Source organism: Fopius arisanus, unplaced genomic scaffold (assembly GCF_000806365.1).
Source record: "Fopius arisanus strain USDA-PBARC FA_bdor unplaced genomic scaffold, ASM80636v1 scaffold00137, whole genome shotgun sequence".
Taxonomy (NCBI): domain Eukaryota; kingdom Metazoa; phylum Arthropoda; class Insecta; order Hymenoptera; family Braconidae; genus Fopius; species Fopius arisanus.
The window spans coordinates 47,032-67,340 of NW_011887876.1; the positions used below are offsets into that span (position 1 = coordinate 47,032).

The 20,309-nt window shown below is 38.0% G+C and overlaps 2 protein-coding genes across 3 annotated transcripts in view; one reads left to right on the plus strand and one right to left on the minus strand.

The window, feature by feature from the left end:
• Positions 1–20,309, minus strand: part of Coq6 (ubiquinone biosynthesis protein COQ6, mitochondrial) — a 99,375-nt gene that overhangs the window by 42,401 nt on the left and 36,665 nt on the right. The window lies entirely within an intron of this gene.
• Positions 636–18,554, plus strand: LOC105272089 (transient receptor potential channel pyrexia). The gene is made up of 5 exons (XM_011313985.1): positions 636–927; positions 7,905–8,194; positions 8,278–8,442; positions 9,230–9,893; positions 15,838–18,554. The coding sequence occupies exons 1-5, from the start codon at positions 712–714 to the stop codon at positions 17,401–17,403; spliced, it is 2,901 nt and encodes a 966-aa protein (XP_011312287.1). The 5' UTR covers positions 636–711; the 3' UTR covers positions 17,404–18,554.

The following is a 20,309-nucleotide window of genomic DNA, read 5'->3' on the forward strand; positions in this document are numbered from 1 at the left end:
TGGAATATTACAGTTGTTACAAAAAAAAAAAAGAAAAAACTTCCAAAATGTGAATGTACGTATACATAATATTAGACTGATGTGAAATCATGTTTGTATGTAAAAATTTTTCCATGTAGGAAGTGACTGTCAATTGGTTAACCACTTGAAGATTAAGTTTTCCCAAAGGTGACTGATTCTTTCCCACTATACTTTAACACCGACGGTAGTTAATTTTATTTTTTATTCACGTAAAAAATTTATTTATAAACTCTGAATATTTCATTACTGAATATGAATCTAAACTAGAATTATTCCCCGAGGATTTACGAATCTTCGTGTTGCAAAAAGATTTATTTAAAATTAAATTCTCTCCCTTCATATGAATAATACCCGGCTGAACATCTGTTCCTCTCAGTAACATTCTCAACTGTTTTATTTCATGAATGAGTAACGAACTAACTAGTGCAGACCACATCCGATGTGTGATACTGCGAACGAATCTAGCTTGTTGGCTGCATTTCCCACTGAAATAGATAAGACTTTTTGTGTTAATTACAAAAGAGCACAATGACGAATCAGTATGAAAAAAAAAGCCATTAGGGAAATCCTCAACTGGCTTCCACTAGTTTTGGTATACAATAAGAACAAGGTATTGATAGGGGTCTATATATAAGTTCCTTGTGTTTATAAACATCGCGGTACTGAGTTGGTGGGGAACAGGCATTTCAAATGAATGGGGCGTTCCGTGATTCCTCCTACCGTTTTAGAATAAAAATACAGTTTGAGAACTATCTTCAAAGCAGAAGCATGTCAAAATCCAGAAGTGGCAAATCGCTAAGGAGAAGTGGTCAAGATAGCAAGTCGCTTTCCTCTTGGAGAAATAGAGATTCTGGAGCACAATCATTCGAGATGATTAACTTGAGAGCTACACCTACAGACAACCAGGTGAAGATTTAATCACCAAATTTCATGCAATAATTAGATGGTTTTTTTTAAACATACCTTAACAAGTGATTCTTTCGTGCTTCAAGTGCGTTTGTATTAAATTTGTGATCCATAGCCACATTTTCACGACTACTGTTCGGCAAATAATTTCAAACAGTCTCAACAATAGTTGACAGACTTGTCGGTAATTCCTAAATTAAGCACCGCTAATTCTAATTCTCATATATATGTATATATTCTGACTGATCTATATAAAGCACATTGAAACGAACATTTAAAAGAAAGGGATAGTTTCTGACATATTTGCAAAAAAATTTTCAGAAAAAAGCACCGATATTTCGAGAGCTATTCCACCGATCGGGCTGAAATTCAACACAGATCAAGTCGGTCATATTAGGACTGACACAATTTCCGATCTTTTAGAATTAATTCATCCGTTTATTTTTTTAATTTTTTTAAAGTTGACCATCAGTTGACATGCCACACACACACACATGACCCCCAAACGTCGTATGTTTACGTTTCAAACCGTTCTACATAATTTCCCGGAGAAATTAAGGAATCGAAAACCGAACAATTGCTTTGCGTCCGTTCGGAAGCAAAACCGGGAAAAATGGCAATGTCTCGCGATTATTATACGGACGGGTATACATATTTTCATAACTTTATATGGTGCCGACTGAGATAAGTAGTTGGAAATATAAAATTTTAATCCTTTAAGTGGTTCATGAGATATTCAAGGAAATACATTCACCCAAAGGTGTAACATCTCTAATACCGCTTGGCCAATTGCACCCATCCAAAGCGGGAACCTTCTATGCTATAAGAGCTACAAATGTAGGAAATTTCAATTTGCTGTCATGATTTTTTGTTAATTGATTGCGTTCACGAAGGGTATAATGATAAAACCTAAAAGTCTATATTTCGATTAATATCGAAATTAGGACGGACTGACACGAGTATTTTGAAGAAAAGAAAATTGAGATTCTTGCAGTAGTTTTTGGGATACAAGATTTCGAATGCGCGCTTGCACGTACATGACAATGTATATTCTGTCACAGTTTATTAATCTGTAAGATATATAGCTGAAAAATTACGCCTGAAATTTTATAGAAACAGTTTCGAATTTTCAAACACAAAGAATTTATATGAAATTTCCTGGTTATTATGACTGACAAGTCACTCAGACTGTGACCGACGATAAGCGCATCAATGTGTGGCCGATACCTCACCACTTTTATACGCACCAAGCACTGACACAGGATTGCCAACCATTGATGCTTCAATATTAGGCCAATATTTGGCCAATAATAACCACACCAATGATTGGTGCTTCACTGCTAAGTTAATACCCCACCAATCATAAATGAGCCAAGCCTCAGCGCCCGTGTTTCGGCCGATGGGTGGCCAACTGACTCTTGGCCGACAAATCGGGCCCAAAGCTCGGCCAAGCATCGGCAGCCAAGGGTAAGATGATGATAATGATATCATCACTATATTATAATCGTTAAACAGAAAATTGCTAAAATTTCCATTTCCTGTGATTTTTGTCTTCGAGGTTCTAAGGGTCTATGGGAATCGGTCAATAAGTTTGTAAGAATCTATACGCGTCTGCATTCAATTGTTAGTAACGGTATTTCTGGATTTTGGTCAATTGAGTTATTGTTAAATATTTGTACATACAGTATTGTCAGCGTGAGAGTTGCCAGTGCAACTGAATTCTGGTGACCAAGTAATGACACACAAACAATTATATATTTAAGAGGCCGTTTGGGTATGTCAAAGAGAGATTTACATCGGGCTCCGACATGATATCGTCGTAATCATTGTAATCAGTCAGATGACATAGTTAAAGTAATAAACTCTTATACTTAAATACTTATAAACTATTGGTGCGATTCATCCTTTAGGGCCTAAAATCTACAATCAATATAAGTACCCCCCCACACAGGCTACAACAGTAAGACCCATTTCAAATTTCACCATAACTGTATGTTAATAGGTAAAATATGTTTTCTAAAAGCAGGTCCGTTTAGAGCAGGGCCCCACAACCAGGGCTCATCGGGCTCGCGCGGCTCCCGAGGTTCGTTAGTGAGAGCTGGGGGAGGGGCCTCATCCACTTAAAGAAACTACCTCCTCTAATTTGATTTTTCTCTCTCCTTGAGCCCTGGTTCGACCGATACCGGTAGAGGGCGACTGTACGATCGAGCAGCAGTTTTCAACTTTCCATAAATTTAAATCATAAATATCAATTTTTCATTGGAGATAGGCAGCAATATTAGGCGAAACCCTTGACAATTATTTCGTGCTTAGACGATATTTGCCGGAATCCTATAAAGAAAATACAATATTTGTTGACAATTCCGATTGAGCAATAACTTTATCCAGTCATGGGAAGCAAATGATTCATAGATAAATAGTAATTGTTATAAGGGGCTGTTTTATTGTCATTAACAAAATTGAATTACTCATTTTTTATTTTATTTAGCTACCAGAGAATCTGAAATATACTTCTGCATTTTTCAAATAAAAAACCAAAATCCAACACTTCCAGTTTTTGATATACTGAGATAAAATATCATATTCGAACGGATTTTAAAGGGATGAACAATATTCGGGCCATTTCAAAAGGAAATTTATTTTCTCATGTTATGAATAAAAGAATTCATTTTTCATTTAGACGTTGCAAGATGAGCAAAATTCAAAGTGTGATATGAAAAGCTGCAAATAGATTTCCAGGAATATATTCCTAAGTTGACAGTGGCAACTTTTCACTTTTCAAATTTAGAGTTTCCATTTTTAAAGGGAAAATAATAATTGCCGGCTACCGTTTTGTGAATATATTCTCCAAGGTTTTCCTATGCAAATTTGACGTTTTTAATTATATATTAAAAATTAAAAACTGAAATTTCGCGCCAATTCTTGCGAGTCGGTCATTTTTGTTTGACTGGCACGTCACTCTACGTGGCTGACGGAAATAGCCTCACTACTGGGACTTATGTGCACACAATGGCTAATTGGGCACCTATTAAGATTAAACGATTATCCCGACACTTGTAATAGGCTGGCTCCCGACTACCTGAAGGTTGCCGGGCCCTGGTCTAGGACAGACATGGGCAAAGTGCGCCTAATGGGCTCATCTAGCTCCCAACAATATTAGGCCGATGACTATAAAAGAATAGGTCCTATTGTATTGTGCAGGTAGTCGGAGGGGCAGAGTGGGGGTATCGTTACATCAGTCAACGCACGAAAATTTGAATTTTTGAATGAAAAATATGAATATAATTTTTGCTGTATTTTGTACGGTTAAAAAATATCAATTAATCCTTTTTCTCTATATCAACTTTCGCATAAAATTCCGTTGAATAAATCAGTCGGAATTAATAATTTCAGCAGCAAATGAATTGAAAAGCACTTGAGAAAAGATTTTTCAATTTTTATTAATTTTGTTTGAACATTTCCTAAGCACCATTTAAAAAATTAAAAAAAAAAATGGCCTCGACGAAGCCCAAGGAAATAAGAAATTTGTATTCTATCATTTCATGTTTTGTTGACTTTTTGTCATTGTATCGATCCCACTGTTAAACATTTGAAAATTCATCCATTTCCCGTTAACCACGATAATGAATAATTACTGCAAAAAAACATAAAAATAATTAGCTGCAGAGAGTGATCGAACAAAGGTAATTGAAAAATGTTCACAGATTAGGAAAAGTGTGATCCGGTGTGAGTAGCCAAAACTTATAAAATAAATCTTGCATTCATAATTTGTTGATTGAATTTTAAAGAACTGACATCTCATATTTTTTCAATTTTTAATGAAATAATTATTCATTATTAAAATATCCAAGAAATAATCCATTTCTGGCACTATGGTGTTTGAACAATTACCCCCCATACAACTAGGGATTTTTCACATTGAATTGGCGAAAATTTGTTCGAATTTTTAGTTGGTAAGATTTTTTAAATTTGAAAAGAAAACGCGCAGCGCACTCTGTGTCTAATTGAGCCCCACTTCGTGCAGGCTTCTACTCCCACCCTGATTACACTGGACTTTACGCCATTGGCGTATTGTATTTCTAATAATAGATCTAATAGGGTTTTATGGCCCCGGCTCCCGAAGGTCCGAGTTTGCCCATATCTGGTCTATGATACGCTGAGGGAGACCTAGAGCCACGTGCACCTGGAGTGCGCAACGTTTAGCTCCGCTCGTACGCGGCAAAAAGATTCAAATTTAAAAAGGATGAGTGTCGGGGTGGGACATATTCTTCATCATTTTTCCCTTTTAACCTCTCGCGATAGATCTGACTAATCCCTTACTTCTTGAACTGAACCGTAACATAATTAAAATTTGCCGCCTGCGACTTTGGCCACCCCCGTAGGGCCTTCTACTGAAACCCAAAAACGGACCCAACCTATTCCATTTCAAGTTCTTGAGCATCCCACTTTAATTTCCACCGATGAGTGTTGAATCTGAACCATAAAATTATTTGCATTTTTTTAATCAAGAAGAAAATGTCCAAACATGCACATAAAAATTGGAACCATGTTGCCCTCACATTTCAATCATGCGCATATGCACCATCTACCGATATTATCCGCATCACACGAATATAGGCAACCCTTGTAATAACGTGAGGGCCCTGATCATTGAGACCTTAATAATTTTATGGCGACAGCTCTGAGCCTACGCTAGGTTCCCCACCTCTGGTCTAAAGCAAGGCCCCGCAACCTTCAGGTGGCCGGAAGCCAGCCTATTACTTTGTACTTGGTCGGGATAATCTGCAAATTCTAATGGGCACCCAATTAGCTAACTTTTATCTGCCAATAAACCTCAGTGGTTACTTATTCGCAGAATAAACCGCTAGCGTTGCCCCCTCCCCCTCCCCCCCAGAATTGATGCAAAGTTTCGGTTTCAAATTTTCAATATAAAATTCAAAAATTGAAACTTGCAATGAAAAACTTTAGGAAATATATTTCGGAAATGATTTTCGGCAATAGTTTTTTTCCTTCCAAATATTGCAACTCTAAATGTGAAAAATAAAAATTTGTCACGGTTAAATTTTATACCCGATGAGCCCGGAACGGAACGATTTATTTAGTTAATTTTACGATTTTTGAACCGTAAAATTGCATGGGTAGAATTAGAACGGTGGACCATAATGAAGGATTTGGCCATTTTACTATTGTCAATCGTAATTTGAAAATAAACATAATAGCTCCAAATCAATTCCTTTTTTTTTATTACATTGATGAAGAAAATTTCCAATTGTGTTGGAAGAAAAATGAAGTCAATTCCAGAGAATCGTTCCATCATAGAATATTAAAAATGCAAATTCCGTTCCAAAAAAACCTAAAAATGTCAGAAACATATGCGAGCATTCGCCGCGATAAAGACCAATTTCACATCGTGAAAATAATGAGTCGATAATGAAAGGAATCTCTTCTTTTTTAGGATAAAAAAGCCAACTCTCATGCGACGAAACAATGAAACAAAAATCGCGAGCATGGAGCCTTCTGTTTATTTGGGTGGCGGAAAAAATATCCCCGGAAAAAATATCCCGGAAAAAAAATTACGGAAAAAATATCCCCGGAAAAAATATCCTCGGAAAAAATATCCCCGGAAAAAATATCCCCGGAAAAAATATCCCCGGAAAAAATATCCCCCCAATCATACATTTCATTTCTGTCACCTTTTTTTTTATGTACATATTTTTCCAAAGGTGGAGGGGCATAGAGGAGGGTCCAGGGGCGTAGCCTCTGGCGGGTCGAGGGGCGGAGCCCCGGTGGGGTCCAGGGGCAAAGAGGAGGGTCCAGGGGCGTAGCCTCTGGCGGGTCGAGGGGCGGAGCCCCGGTGGGGTCCAGGGGCAAAGCCCCGGTGGGGCCCAGGGGCGAAGCCCCCTCCCACTCCCCACATAACACACTAAATGAAAATTTGAGAAAAGAAAAGATGATTTTAATTTCATGGGGAATCGAACCCTTAACCCTTTTATATGTCATAATAAATAAAGAAATTTTTTTCTAAAATGCATTTAGTAAATTATTAAAATTAGCATTTTTAAATATTTATTATTAAGAATTAAATATTAGAATTTTTCTTGGCGATAATTTTTCCGGAGATATTTTTTCCGAGGATATTTTTTCCGGGATATTTTTTCCGGGGATATTTTTTCCGGGGATATTTTTTCCGGGGATATTTTTTCCGGGGATATTTTTTCCGGGATTTTTTTTCCGGGATATTTTTTCCGGGGATGTTTTTTCAGGGATTCGTTTATTTCCTTATACCCGATTTGTAAACATCACTCGCTGCTTTGATATTTTGTGAGTTCACATCGTAAAAATGAAAATGTCGCATGTAAAAATCCTGGGGCCCTACAGCAGTTAATATCTTGGGTGTAAATATTTTTTCTCTCGTTTTCCGTAAAAAACAAAAATTGTCAATAAATTATCAATTCCGGTTATTGAAAATTTAAGTTATTCTTTTCCTGAATAACCGATAAAAACATGTATTTATTTTACGTTATTACTGCAACTTAATGAAATGCACATAGTATTCAATTTATTTCAGCTATCGGAAAAAAGAAATCAAATTTGAAACGTAAAATTTGAGAAAGTAATTATTTTCTCTCCTATTCCATTGACAAATTATTCAGATCCTAAAAAATTTTTTTTTAAATATGCACATAGAAATTTTCTTTCTCTTTTTTTTACGATTCCAATTCGTGATGTTTGGATAGAGAAATGTATTTTAAAAAAATCAAAGTCCCAATTTTCAAAAAAAATTAACGTATATTTCCCGGAATTCGCGATTTCGTCTGCGGTTACGATTTGTGCATGGTAATTTTTCTTATTAAAATCTTCCCGTGCAGGTTGCCGGGCCCTGCTCTAAACCACGAACGGGGTATTTATTTCATACACTAGATATTCATTAGAATTTTTTGTTATTAATCCTGCTCCATTAATGATTTTTTTTTAAGTCCGAAGAAGGAGCTGTTTCGATCGAGTTCAGTGATCCCGTAAGCATATCCTCAGAAGGCAGTTCTGAAGACTTAGTCTGTGCAAAATACCTTGTACCATCTCATCAACAGCCCTGGGATTCAACTCGCATGGCTATGTCATTAGCAAACCTTCCAGAAGGCGAAAAAATCCTGCATGCTATTTCGACACTAAAAGGCGAAACTCTAAAAAAATTTCTAACAGATATAAATAAAATCTATAGATACAATAAAGGTGAAAAAATAGTAGATTCAACTCATTCAAAGAACAGGTAAGTTAAACATGAGCTCATTGGAATGAATATTAATTGAATTATGGCATCTTCAAATTACTATATCGACTGATATTTTACAGAACAATAAAGAAAATCTCAAGTGGAGATGCGGAAAGTATAGCGCTTTCATTCAGTATGTTCCCTGAAACTTGGCTTTTAATTGCCTGTTGGTCAAGAAATTATGAGATTGTCATGGAACTTTTGGAACGAGGAATTGATGTTTCTACTCACGACAATGATGGAAGGTATTCAAAAAACGAAGTTTAATTTCTTTAAAAAAATACGATCAACATTTTTTCGTGATATTCAGCTCATAAAAATTCATGCTTTTGCAAGCTTAATGTACCGGTCCAGATACCTCGTACAGTCAAGTGCAGTACAGTTAATAACGTTGTTAAAATAATTAATCAAAAATAACTTCGTAAAAAGAACCTCAACAAAAAAAAAATTTAAATAACTTTAGCATAAATAGCTACAGTGAAAATGCTTTCATGGAAAAATACTCTAAGACAATAGTAGTTGATACACAATAGTGATAATAATAATATCATAATCGTTCCTTATACAAAATTCTCCGGTTTTGTTTCTACACAAATCTATCGTATAAGTTACAATATATTGATCTATTGATTGACAATATATACTGACTTTATACGTTTATTGCCCTAGGGCGGTACGTGGACGCTTATCGCTTTTATTTTTCCTTGCCTCCCTTGGGCAATAAAAATACTCGGTTTGTCGGGCCTCATAACATAAAGTAACATATGCCACACGGACTGAAAAGTATTTTAGCAACATAGTTGACCGTGCCCTGGGCGTGGATTTTGATCAAAGAGGTTGCTATACTTCTTTACATGAATATTTCTCAGCCGTTATAGCATAAATTACAATGGCTTGCTCCACATAGGTATTTTCCACTTTGCCTCACGTTTAGTCTCTTACGTCGTCTTCTATGTGCAGTGGATAGCATTACCACTTGTAAGACTATGTGAAGTGCCGTGTATTATCTAACCCGTTGAAAAATGATTTCAGAACAGCTCTACACTTGGCTACATGTTCAGGCTCCAGTACAATAGTCGAGGTACTATTAAAAAAGGGTGCAAACCCCAATGAATGGGATTTCAGAAACGAGATGACACCAATGCATTACGCAGCCGCAAGAAACGACCTTTGTTCTCTGAGACTGCTCGTTAAATATGGTGGAAATGTAGACATAGGTCTACCAGGGAGAACTCCCCTATATTACGCAGTGCTGAGCAATGCTTATGTCTGCGTTGAGGTCTTATTAAAATCTGGAGCATGTCCAAATAATCCGCAAGTTTATACGGAGACGCCTCTCCACGTAGCTGCAAGTTTGGGCTCGATCAAAAGCGTTGAGTTACTTCTGAGTCACGGGGCAGATGCCCGAGTATGCTTGGGCTCTGCTAGATCCACTCCACTTCACCTTGTCGCAGAAGAGGGCAGTTCTGAATGCGCGAGGTTACTATTACAGGCTGGAGCACCTTACGAGGCTAAAAATTCTAGAGGTCAAACTGCTATGCACTTGGCAGCTTTAGCGCAATCATCGGAAACTTTGGAAGTATTAATTGCATCTGGAGCAGATCCCAATGCTGAAGATGCTGAAGGGCGCACACCTCTACATACCGCTGTAGCTAAGAGCCTACGAGGGAGTGAATTGATTCGGATTCTCCTCCAGGTTTTTATATCTTCATTTTTTGTATCAAGTTTCGCTATTAAAAGATGTTGTGATTGGTTCATCGATAAAATTATGAGAAGAATAAGGCAGTTGGCCAAAAAATTTTAAACATGTATTTTTTTCGAGGAAAATGAACGTGAATGTTTCTGACATTTCTATATGATCCCCTGCAGAATTATCTTTGGAACATTAGGTCCGGTTGGGTTCTCTGGATTCTCTTATGTAGATGCTTTTGTGTTCGTTTCTTTTGTATCGGAAACTTTCGTACAGACCTGTATTAAGCAGAACTGCACTATATGCATGTATGTATGCTGAAAAAAAAAGTAAAAAAACGGAGTAAAAATATAATGTCCGTACTTTTTAATTTTGATGGAAGGACAATTGTAATAAAGCAAAAGTCTAGAATCAGTGACTTGATGGAGTAGGGGGGACAGCGGAGGACTATGAAAAAAGATCATTTCCTGAGCAATTCATGGGAATTCATTTGGAAAAGTCGTTGATTGAAAATTTTTTTAATATTTTGTAACAAAATTTTTATGGTTACGGTGTGACCTTTACCGATTTTATCTACCCCACATGTATTCTCATTTAGGACTACAAAAGCAAGGTTTGAAGTCGTTCAACATGGGGTTGTGAAAACCCCATGTATTCTCTACCCCCGGGACAGCTGTGACGAGGCGATAATTGCTGCCCTCCCACTGCCCCCTAAAACTATGTTGTGTTTCTTTTAGTTGTAAGCTAGTTTTAACGTTATATATATGTCATATACTGGTTATATACTGTCCCCGTTGGGCAACCCACTCCCCAGCTGTTCCTTCCCCCCACCCCGTTACCCCTCGCCACGGTATGCACCGCAGCACGCACGACAACGAAGACGATGAAGACCCCCGCCCCACGTCGGGCGCCATTTGTGACCTTGGCCACGGAATTACAATATAATAATTACCGGCGAAGGCGCGATATTAGGGAATTAATAATATTCTGACAAAATTAGGGAAATGTACTATCACTTACGGCAGGACCTGAAATAATAAGAGCGAGTGGGGTTCTCAATAATTACTAGGGGGGATTTATAAATTGACTATCTGTATTCTGATCTCATAACGAAATATTATCATGAAAAATAATCCGGGCCTTTTGACTAATCACTCGAGTGTGGGGGGTAAGGCCAACGCACTTGCGGCTACGCGAAATATTATATAATAAAAAGAAGGGGGGACTCTAACTCTGGAAAAAGGGGGAGAAGTGAGGGGGGCCGACTGAAAAGGTAATAATTAATAGGGGGCTTAATTTACAACTAAAATGAATTTACTGGAGGCTCACCGTTGGAGGGAAATTAACACGGGGTAGGGAAATTCGTTGGGGCAGGGAGTAAAAAATGGGGCATTCATGGGGAATGGTGTCTTCAAAATTCTCTCCGCTTTCTTCGGGGTCCCTCCTCCTTCCTTCCTTCTCCCGGCTCTCCTCGGATCCTCTCCACGAGATTCAGCCGTACAATCTTTCTCTCCCAAAATCTGTTCCTCCACACGAGATTCCTCTCAACTGTTCTCCAACCGAAATAGTTCCTCGCAATAAAATCCTTTCCTCACAGTTCCACACAATATTATTCCTCTCTTTCTCAATAGTTCCTCGCAATAAAATCCTTTCCTCACAGTTCCACACATCATTATTCCTCTCTTTCTCAATAGTTCCTCTCACACACAAAATCCTCCACAGTATCCTTCACTCTCTTTTTCCTTCATTGATAGTTCCTCTTACACAATATTTAGTCCTTCACAATCTTTCTTCTTCACACATTATTTCCTCTTGACAATAAGTATTCTCCTTTAACCGGGCAGTGACTCGTGGGGCGACTGTGGCACGAGTGATAGCTGCCAATCATTTTCACTTCTTCTTTCCTGATTTTTGGGGGGGTCATCGGGTGTCTTTCTTCTTCTCATCTAGGGGCTCGCTCGAGGGATGTCTTTTTTTTCCGGGGTCACGTGGGATCCTTTTTAATGATGTTGATGTGTGTGAGTACCAGGGGGAGGGAAAACAGGGACGGGGGTTAGGAGTATCTGGAGAATGGGTTGCCCAACGGTGGCAAAAAAGATTACTTGAACCTAACTTAACCTATCAAAAATAACGTGTATTAATTAGAGGGCAAGGGGGGGGGGGGGCAAAATTCTGCCTCGTCAGAACGGGTTGAAATCTACCTTAAACAGGAAATAACTCTATTGTATAGCAGTGTTGGAAGAAGAGCCATCTTTCGGAGGCCAAAAAGGTCTCGAATGAGTGGCATGTCATACTTCCCTCCGATGAGGAACCAAAGGCATAGGGTTGTAGGCAGAAACCGCGACCCCTGTCGGCCCTGAAGACACTAGTAGGCTCCCGTTTAGTTGTAGCTCGCCCAGCATCTAATAGGGAATATTGGGCTCGACGTACAGGCCGCCCAACTGAGCAATTCCAATACATCTATCGACTTAGACTATGGATCAACGGCCAGGGAAGAGGACCGGTGCCCCCAGGATCACGTCGGGTTGATTGCCCGTATCATGGGTAACGAAAGGACCTTGCTGCCGCCGAGATATCTAAACTAGGGGAAGAATGCCCTAAAAGAAGGGAAGTCGAGCACGAGCTCTCGATTAGAGCGACCGCAAGGCCGCTCGCTCACTGGCATTGATATGACTGAACGAAGCTTAGCATCGGCGGAAACCTCTACGCCTGAGTGATGCAAACCCCGAGGGCGAGTAATAGGAGATACTTCTGCATCTCATTTCTCGCTTCGAAGCATGTGGTGACGGAGTTTATGTGAACCTGGATGGCGTGTGGCCCGTGGGTCTGGACTCGAGGGGACTCCTGTCGTTCCGACATGCGCCACGATCTTGAGCAACCAGGGACGGTGGCCAGCGATAAACCGCGGTCACTGGTGGCTGTGAGCGTGGGTGGTCATGAGATGGGTAGGAAGATTCACCTTTGTCAGATGAACTTCTTCGCGTCCCAGGTCCTGAGGCATCCCAGCGAAGTGGCAGGCGAGTATGACCTTGCCCCGAGCAGCAGGACCCGATGGCAAGAGGACCGCCTGGAAAAGCCCGGAAGGGGAGAAGAGACCGCCAATTGTCGTGCTCAGAATCGCCAGTGATGGCAACATCCGGCCTGGAAAGGCCTGCAAGCTTTGGGCAAGGGTTTCTCCGGATAGACCACTCTACCCAATCACACCTGCGGTTAACTTGGAATCTGGCATTACCCGGGTAGCCGTACAGGCCCCGAGAGCCACTTTCGTCAGACCTTCCGTAAAGGTCTGGCTGGCGTCCGACCATCTTTGAGGCATGGATATGGAGCTTGAGGGCCAAAATTTTCCTGGCTGAAATACCCTGGGAAAATACCCTTATAATTTCTAATAATTTTTTTATTCCCAATGCTCTTATCTCGTAATTGACCGAAGTCTTCGAATTAGATTGCTAAAAATGGAAGTAACAGGCACACTTTCGCGGTCCTGAAGAGGAGGGGTGAAGATGAAGTGTGCTGAATGTAAGTCACTAGTACACAATATATGGGGACCGATTGCTTAATATTCTTTTCTGAAAAATTTTTCAGCATTTATAAAATTTTTTTCATTGCAATGAAACCCATAATTGAGGTGGCTATTCGCTGTCACGTTGGAAAGCGAGAAAAACGAGGGGTACGGGAAGTAGGTTGAACGTTTCAGAATTTGATTTTTAACTTCTGATGTCCCGAAAAAAATGATTTGAGTATACGTTTAGGCTTTACAGATAATCAACATGACGTATACAATTATTGTTGAATTTTATTGGAATTCATTAATTCCTAATAGGATTTAACAATAAAAACAGCAAAATAAATGATTCTATAAATTATTAATAATTAATCATTAATTTTTAAAAAACCGAGAAACCGAATTGAAAAGAAATTCCAATACTTCTCTTACAGAAATAAGACGAGTAAGAGAATTCAAATATGAGAATGTTCGGATTAACATTCTCATGTTAAAATAATGCATGATTAAAGGAGTCTCATCACCCTTGGTGTCATTGTCCCTTGAAAACAGTCACCCGACTATCTCCAACCGGACCCCTCCCTACCTCACTAGCCAAAATCCTCCATCAACCTGCTCACGCAAACCAACTCCACGGTTCACGCGCCCAATATCCCATCTAACTCCTATACCCTCTCCTTACATAAAAAATGCATGTGCTGCTTGCGGAATAATTTATATTTAGTATCGTTCCCCTCCACCCGTCCTACACGCTATAAAGCGACAGTTGATGACCTCAATTTGTCGTTTTCTCATTCAAAGACTGCTATCAATTATGAGATTAGATAATTGTAATTAAAAAAATCTTAAGAATATTTCAGAAATTCTCAGAGAACGACTTTCTATAATGATTGCCAATAAACCTCTCACTAAATTATTGTCTTTTATAGCTTTCTCCCTCCCCCCTGTTCCGTTAAGGTGGTTGTCGCGCGACAGTCGCTGTAAAAAGTTTATCCGCTGTAAAACGGGCTAGTTTAGAACACAATCTTTTAGCGGTATATAGTCTCACTTGATTGATTGCATTGTGCATGGATAGCTAAAGCATAACTATCTATTTTCCATATTAACTATTTTCAATTATATAAATTTATGAATTTCCGATAATTATATTCCGTAAACCAAACGGTCAATCGATTTGATTTTTTTTTCTGTATTTCCTCCCACGATGTATATTCCACGTTTTTTTTTATTTCTGAAAGTGTCCAGCCGTTGATTTTTAAAAAATTCTAATCGGCAAAACTCCATTTAAACACGTGTTAAATCACTCGAATTTCAAAAATTTATATTTCAAGTTCAAAACGGTCAATTGCAAACGGAAAAGGCTCATTTTCTTTTCAAACTATTCACCATAAAATTGTTAACGAAAACTGTCGAAAAAAAATTCTACGCGACAACAACCTTAAATCAGACATTTCTCGTTTCTATCGAAAAATATACAAATTGCAATTTATGCCCGCGAAAAGAATTCAAAGGGGTTGATAAAAATACTGTGTCAAGAAAAATTTTTGTTTGGTTCCTCTCAGATGAATTAATGTCCTTTAACAGCATTTCATTGGTAAAAAAATGATAAAATAACAGTTGACTCAAGAATGGATACTGGTTGTCAATGTGTATGTAGCAAAAAATGACTAAATCATTACAGTATTGTAATGATAGTTATCGTGTTTTTCTGAGACTTTCCTTTGGATAAGTGTATATTTGAACGTTGGGATGGCTAGCATGAACTCCCATATTTATTGACTTTCCATGGTTATAGGCCAGTTACAAAATTAATCGTTTTAAACGCTATCGCTCGAAATGGTTCCGATATTTCCCAAGAAATTCACAAAACCATTTAATCGTTAATGAAACTCGAGGTGATATATCTCATATTTCCTTTCAAAAACTGCTTTAACACGGGTATTTTTTTTTCGATTAGTTGCCTATCTGCACTGAGAGAAAAAATTTCTTCAGTCAAATACATTTTCTTGTGGTTAGTAAGTATGCTTGGCGAAATAATTTTTTTCTCTCAGTAACCGCCAGAGTAGGAAGTAGGATATCAGATATGTAGTTATTCTACTAAACTAATTGGTAATGTTTAATTGCATCGCTTACGATGTTTTCAATTCAGATGCCAAAATCATAAATCTCGCTTAAATAACAGCCGAAAAATCAACTAACCGGGCCTTACAACCAATGTTGGCATAAATCTTCACTCAATAAACTATGATGATTTACCCATTAAGCAATTCAAATAGTAAATTCATAAATGCCAGCTCGCCGCATATTTTTCAAAATCTTCTCAATAGTTATTGTCGGTCATCTGCTGTGTCTATTCCAAAATAGGGATTTCATTGCTAAATTTCTTCGATATCAAGATCAATCAACTTTGTCTGCTTAATTTAATACTGACATATCCTAACGTTCCAGGCAGGTTCCCGCATAAACAAACCCGATGCATTTGGCTACACGCCACTGCACATAGCTGCTCTGAACGAGTCTTCTTACATCGTAAATCTGCTTTTGTCTAAAGGAGCAGATGTAACCGCCCGTACCAAAGGCGGGATCTCTGCCTTAAGCTTTATAATTCGTCGAACTCCCGATGTCATCCCACGATTCGTCTCCCGCATGGATCAAGGAATCTCGCTGCATGACCATGAACTAGGCGACGTCGACTGTGAGCTTCGACTAGACTTCCGTCCGTTGGTTCCAGGTGGACGAGGCGAAACCGACTTGATGCTCTGCCTTGTTGAAGTCGACCAAAAGCATATTCTTAAGCACCCTTTATGTGAAAGTTTTCTGCACCTCAAATGGCTCCGCATCAGGAAATTCTTTCTCTTCAGTCTTGTATTTCATTCAATCTTCGTCACTTTTTTTACTAGCTACATTATAGTAACATTCCTCTATAAGTCCTACAATGCCATGAAAAGAGTTTTGTTCTGGCCAGTTCTCATCTTTACAACACTTCTAACATGTAAAGAAATCTTTCAACTCGCTCATGGAATCTTCATTTACGCTAAACGCTGGGAAAATTGGCTTCAATGGGGTGTCATCGTCACCACAGTTTTAGTCTTAATCAGCCCCATTCACGAATGGCAGTACCATATAGCAGCGATTGATATCTTGTTAGTCTGGACAGAATTAATGATGGTCGTCGGAAGATTTCCAATGTTTGGATTGTATGTGCAGATGTTTACACAAGTTGCCGTCAATTTCTTTAAGTTTATTGGCGCCTATATCTGTTTGATTGTAGGATTTGCTCTTGGGTTCACCGTTCTTCATAATGATTACAAATCATTCGGTAACCCTTTACTGGGACTATTGAAAACGATTGTAATGATGTCGGGGGAATTAGAGTTTGAAGACGTGTTTTTTGATAACAATTTGAGATTCCCGTGGACTCCTCATCTAATGTTACTGGCATTTGTTGTACTGGTTACTGTGATCTTGACTAATCTTATGGTAGGTCTAGCAGTTTCAGATATTCAGGAATTAAGAAGGTGCGCTGGATTGGACAGGCTTGTAAGGAGAGCTGAGTTGGTGGCTCATTTAGAAAGCATGCTGTTTTCAAAATTATTAGATCATGCTCCAAGTAAGTTGGTCAAAGCCTTTAGGAGAGAAGCTTTGCTACTGCATCCGCCTCATCATTGTGCCATTCACGTGAGACCCAACGATCCAAGAGAAAAAAGATTGCCAAGAGAGCTGATTAAAGCTGTCTATGGGCTTGTGTCTCAAAGGAAAAATAAGGGTAAGAGAAGCAGAGAGGAGAACTTCTCGCTAGTGTTGGAAAATTACAATAATGGCGAAGAAATTAGTGGTCATAGGTTTAGTAGGCTGATCAGTGCTACAAGCTCAAGTGATATTGGTAGACAGCAGCTGATGGACCTCTCTTGTGAACTCAGAAAATTTTCGAGAAATATTTCAATAAAATTGGAGAAATTGAGTGAGAGAGTGGAAAGTACTCTGCGAGATGTTGAACTCAGGAATGAAACGTGAAAGAGTAAAATAAAATGAATAGATTGTGTTGACATTTATATTAGAAATAAGGGATTTAAAGATGAACAAAAGCACATGTTAGTACCGATCATATTATAGTGTGTAAAGATGATCAGTCATTGGATCATACAAACTAGGTACGAACAATTTTAAACGTCAAAGTTTTTGTATCTTTTTGCGTTAAATATATATATAGTTGTGTGAAATACATTAAAAAGTTTAATAGAAACAGTTAGGGAAATTACGAAGGTGAGAAGCTTTCGAACCCCTTATCATTAAAGCCAACTTTTAAAACATTTTGTTTTTTTTCGATACTATTCATCCATAAATAAACGAAACCTGGTTAATACTTCTGATTATTTTATTCTCTTGTCGAATAGTGCGTATATGGTCAAAAAATACACACATGTATGCATGCTTCAATTTGTATTCCTGCACCAACCAGAAGTCCTTCCCCAGAGGTGGCTGACCTCACAGAACTAACCTCACAAGACTCGCCACACCAGTTGTAAAATAAAAATGTATAAAGATAAATAAAGTGTATAAGGACCACAACTGTATTAAAAGGATTCCCACAAAAAATTTTATGAGAAAGAAGTTCATAAAAAATTATGTTAGGAGTCCGTAATTCTATGGTGAACTACCAATTTGTTTAAAATTATGAAATTGACCATGATTTTGAAGGTACTGTAGCATAACTTTTATGTATCATTACGATAAAATTATGGAGAACTCTCGTGCAAATTCAGGTTCGTTCTGTAATTTTTTACGGAACATTCAATATTTGTATATAAATCCTTTATTATTTTTAAGTGCCTTTATTATTTTTATCAGAAAAAAATAGGTAATTTAAAGACTTTTGGATTCATTTATAGTTTGGTAATTGTATTCCGCGCCAGTTACTTAAGATGAAATGTATTACTCGTCAATTATATGCCGAGGGCACCACACGTTAAAGGCCCCAAACGAAAAAACCGGGACTGTGCTCTTCCCTACCCCACGTCCAAACAGTCCCCACATTTCATTCTTCTTCTGGCACAATTCCGATTACTTTGGCGCCGCGATTTAACGGTTGTTTTCCGAACTATTTTGTCTCGCGAGTTCGAGAAAAATAATGAAAAAATTCCGTCTACACTGTATTTCGAAATATAGAGGGAAAAAGGGGCAAAATGGACCCCTTTTTTTTTAAAATATGGTTTATATTTTATATATTACTGAATAAATCTGAATCTATAATATCATATTATATGAAAATTTTTAGCCTTTTTTTAACCTTTACACCATCTAGCGGATTTTTCACGAATTATATAAATTCGAATGAAATCTTGCCGCCATTGTTTTTCTTCATTCTCCTTTGTTTTTCAAAGCGTGTTAATCAGGCAGCGAAGCAAATTAGAGTTTTTTTGTGATTTTCAAGTGAATTAAAAGTGTTAAAATGTCTAACACATCCTCTCATCCTCAATTTCATCCAAAGCTTGCTCATTTTTCTATATTTACCTCATTTGGAGGGCTTGTTCAAACAAACAGACTTTACCTCCACGTGGTGCATTCTGGGTAACGCCAAAACAGTCTGAAGATAAAGCCAAAAACTAGCCATTTCCCCCCTCACATCTCTTTTTTTTGTGCTAATAAGCATGTAGATTTGAAGGCATAAAAAAAGCGGGGTCCAGGTGCGGTTGCCCCGGCAGGGGGTTGGGGGGGCGAAGCCCCCCCCGGCAAGAATAAAAATTGGCTTTATCATTAAAGATAATAATTTGCCAAAAAATCACAGAAGTAATTAACTATGTAATTAAACAAAAACAACAACAAATAGTTCATTTTTAGCAAAAAAATAACAAAATTAGAACATGTAAACATTAATATTTATTGCTTCCTCTGTATAATTATAGTTTATACAGCTGAAATGGATAAATAATAATATTTTCACAACTTCAATTTGAAATTAAAAATGAAAATTTCTACTCAAAATTTTCCACATTTTTAAAATTATTTTGGTTATTGACAAGGCTAAATACCCCTCCCCCCCCCCCCCGCCACCCTCCACCCCCAATCCCCAACGTCCCAACAGTGTAGGATATAAGTTGGTATTATTTGAAATTTTTACATTAAAAAATCGAAAACTACTATAAATAATAGAGATCGATTTTTTTTTATTATTTTTCCCGAATTCCTGAGACAAAATACTACGGGAAACCACCACCAGGCCGTGGCGCCAAAGTAATCGGAATCGTGCCCTTCTTTTGAGTGCCGAGAAAATCGAATCACAGCATTAAAAAGTGTCAGTTCCGGAAAGTGCAAAGATGGGCAAGAGAAGTCATAAAAGACATGGATCTCACGGTGGACATGAAGAAAAGAGATTAGTCAAGAAGATGAGAAGGGTTCTGAAGGAATTCGACAAGATTCGCAGTAAGTGGAATAAACATCAAGTAATACAAAGGAAAATAAGAAGGTGGCTTCGAAAATTGGGTAAAAAGAAGAAAAATTTTTTTTTTATTTCATATATTCTATTGAATGATTTTCATCAATCAGAGCATTTAATGCATAATTATTCATTCACATGTCCCAGGCCCTTACCGACAGACAAACCATTGGCCCTTGCTGATTGGTGAGCTTTTTCTCAGCGTGAGTCAGTGCGAAACGTACCTAAACAATGACCTCGCTTTCGAGGAATGAGAGGTTGTAAACAGTTTTGAATATGTTTATAAAGAGAGAGTTTGTCTTTCTCTCTTTTTGCAACAAATTTCACATTATTCTTAGAATAAAATCGAACGAATCGGTTTCTTTTTTCTTAGAACCGTATTAGTCTGCACTGAATATATGGACTTCAAATATTAAAAAAAAAGAGAAAGAAAAATATTCAATTAGTAACCAACATAAAAAAACTTGCCCTGGTACAGTCGTCCTTT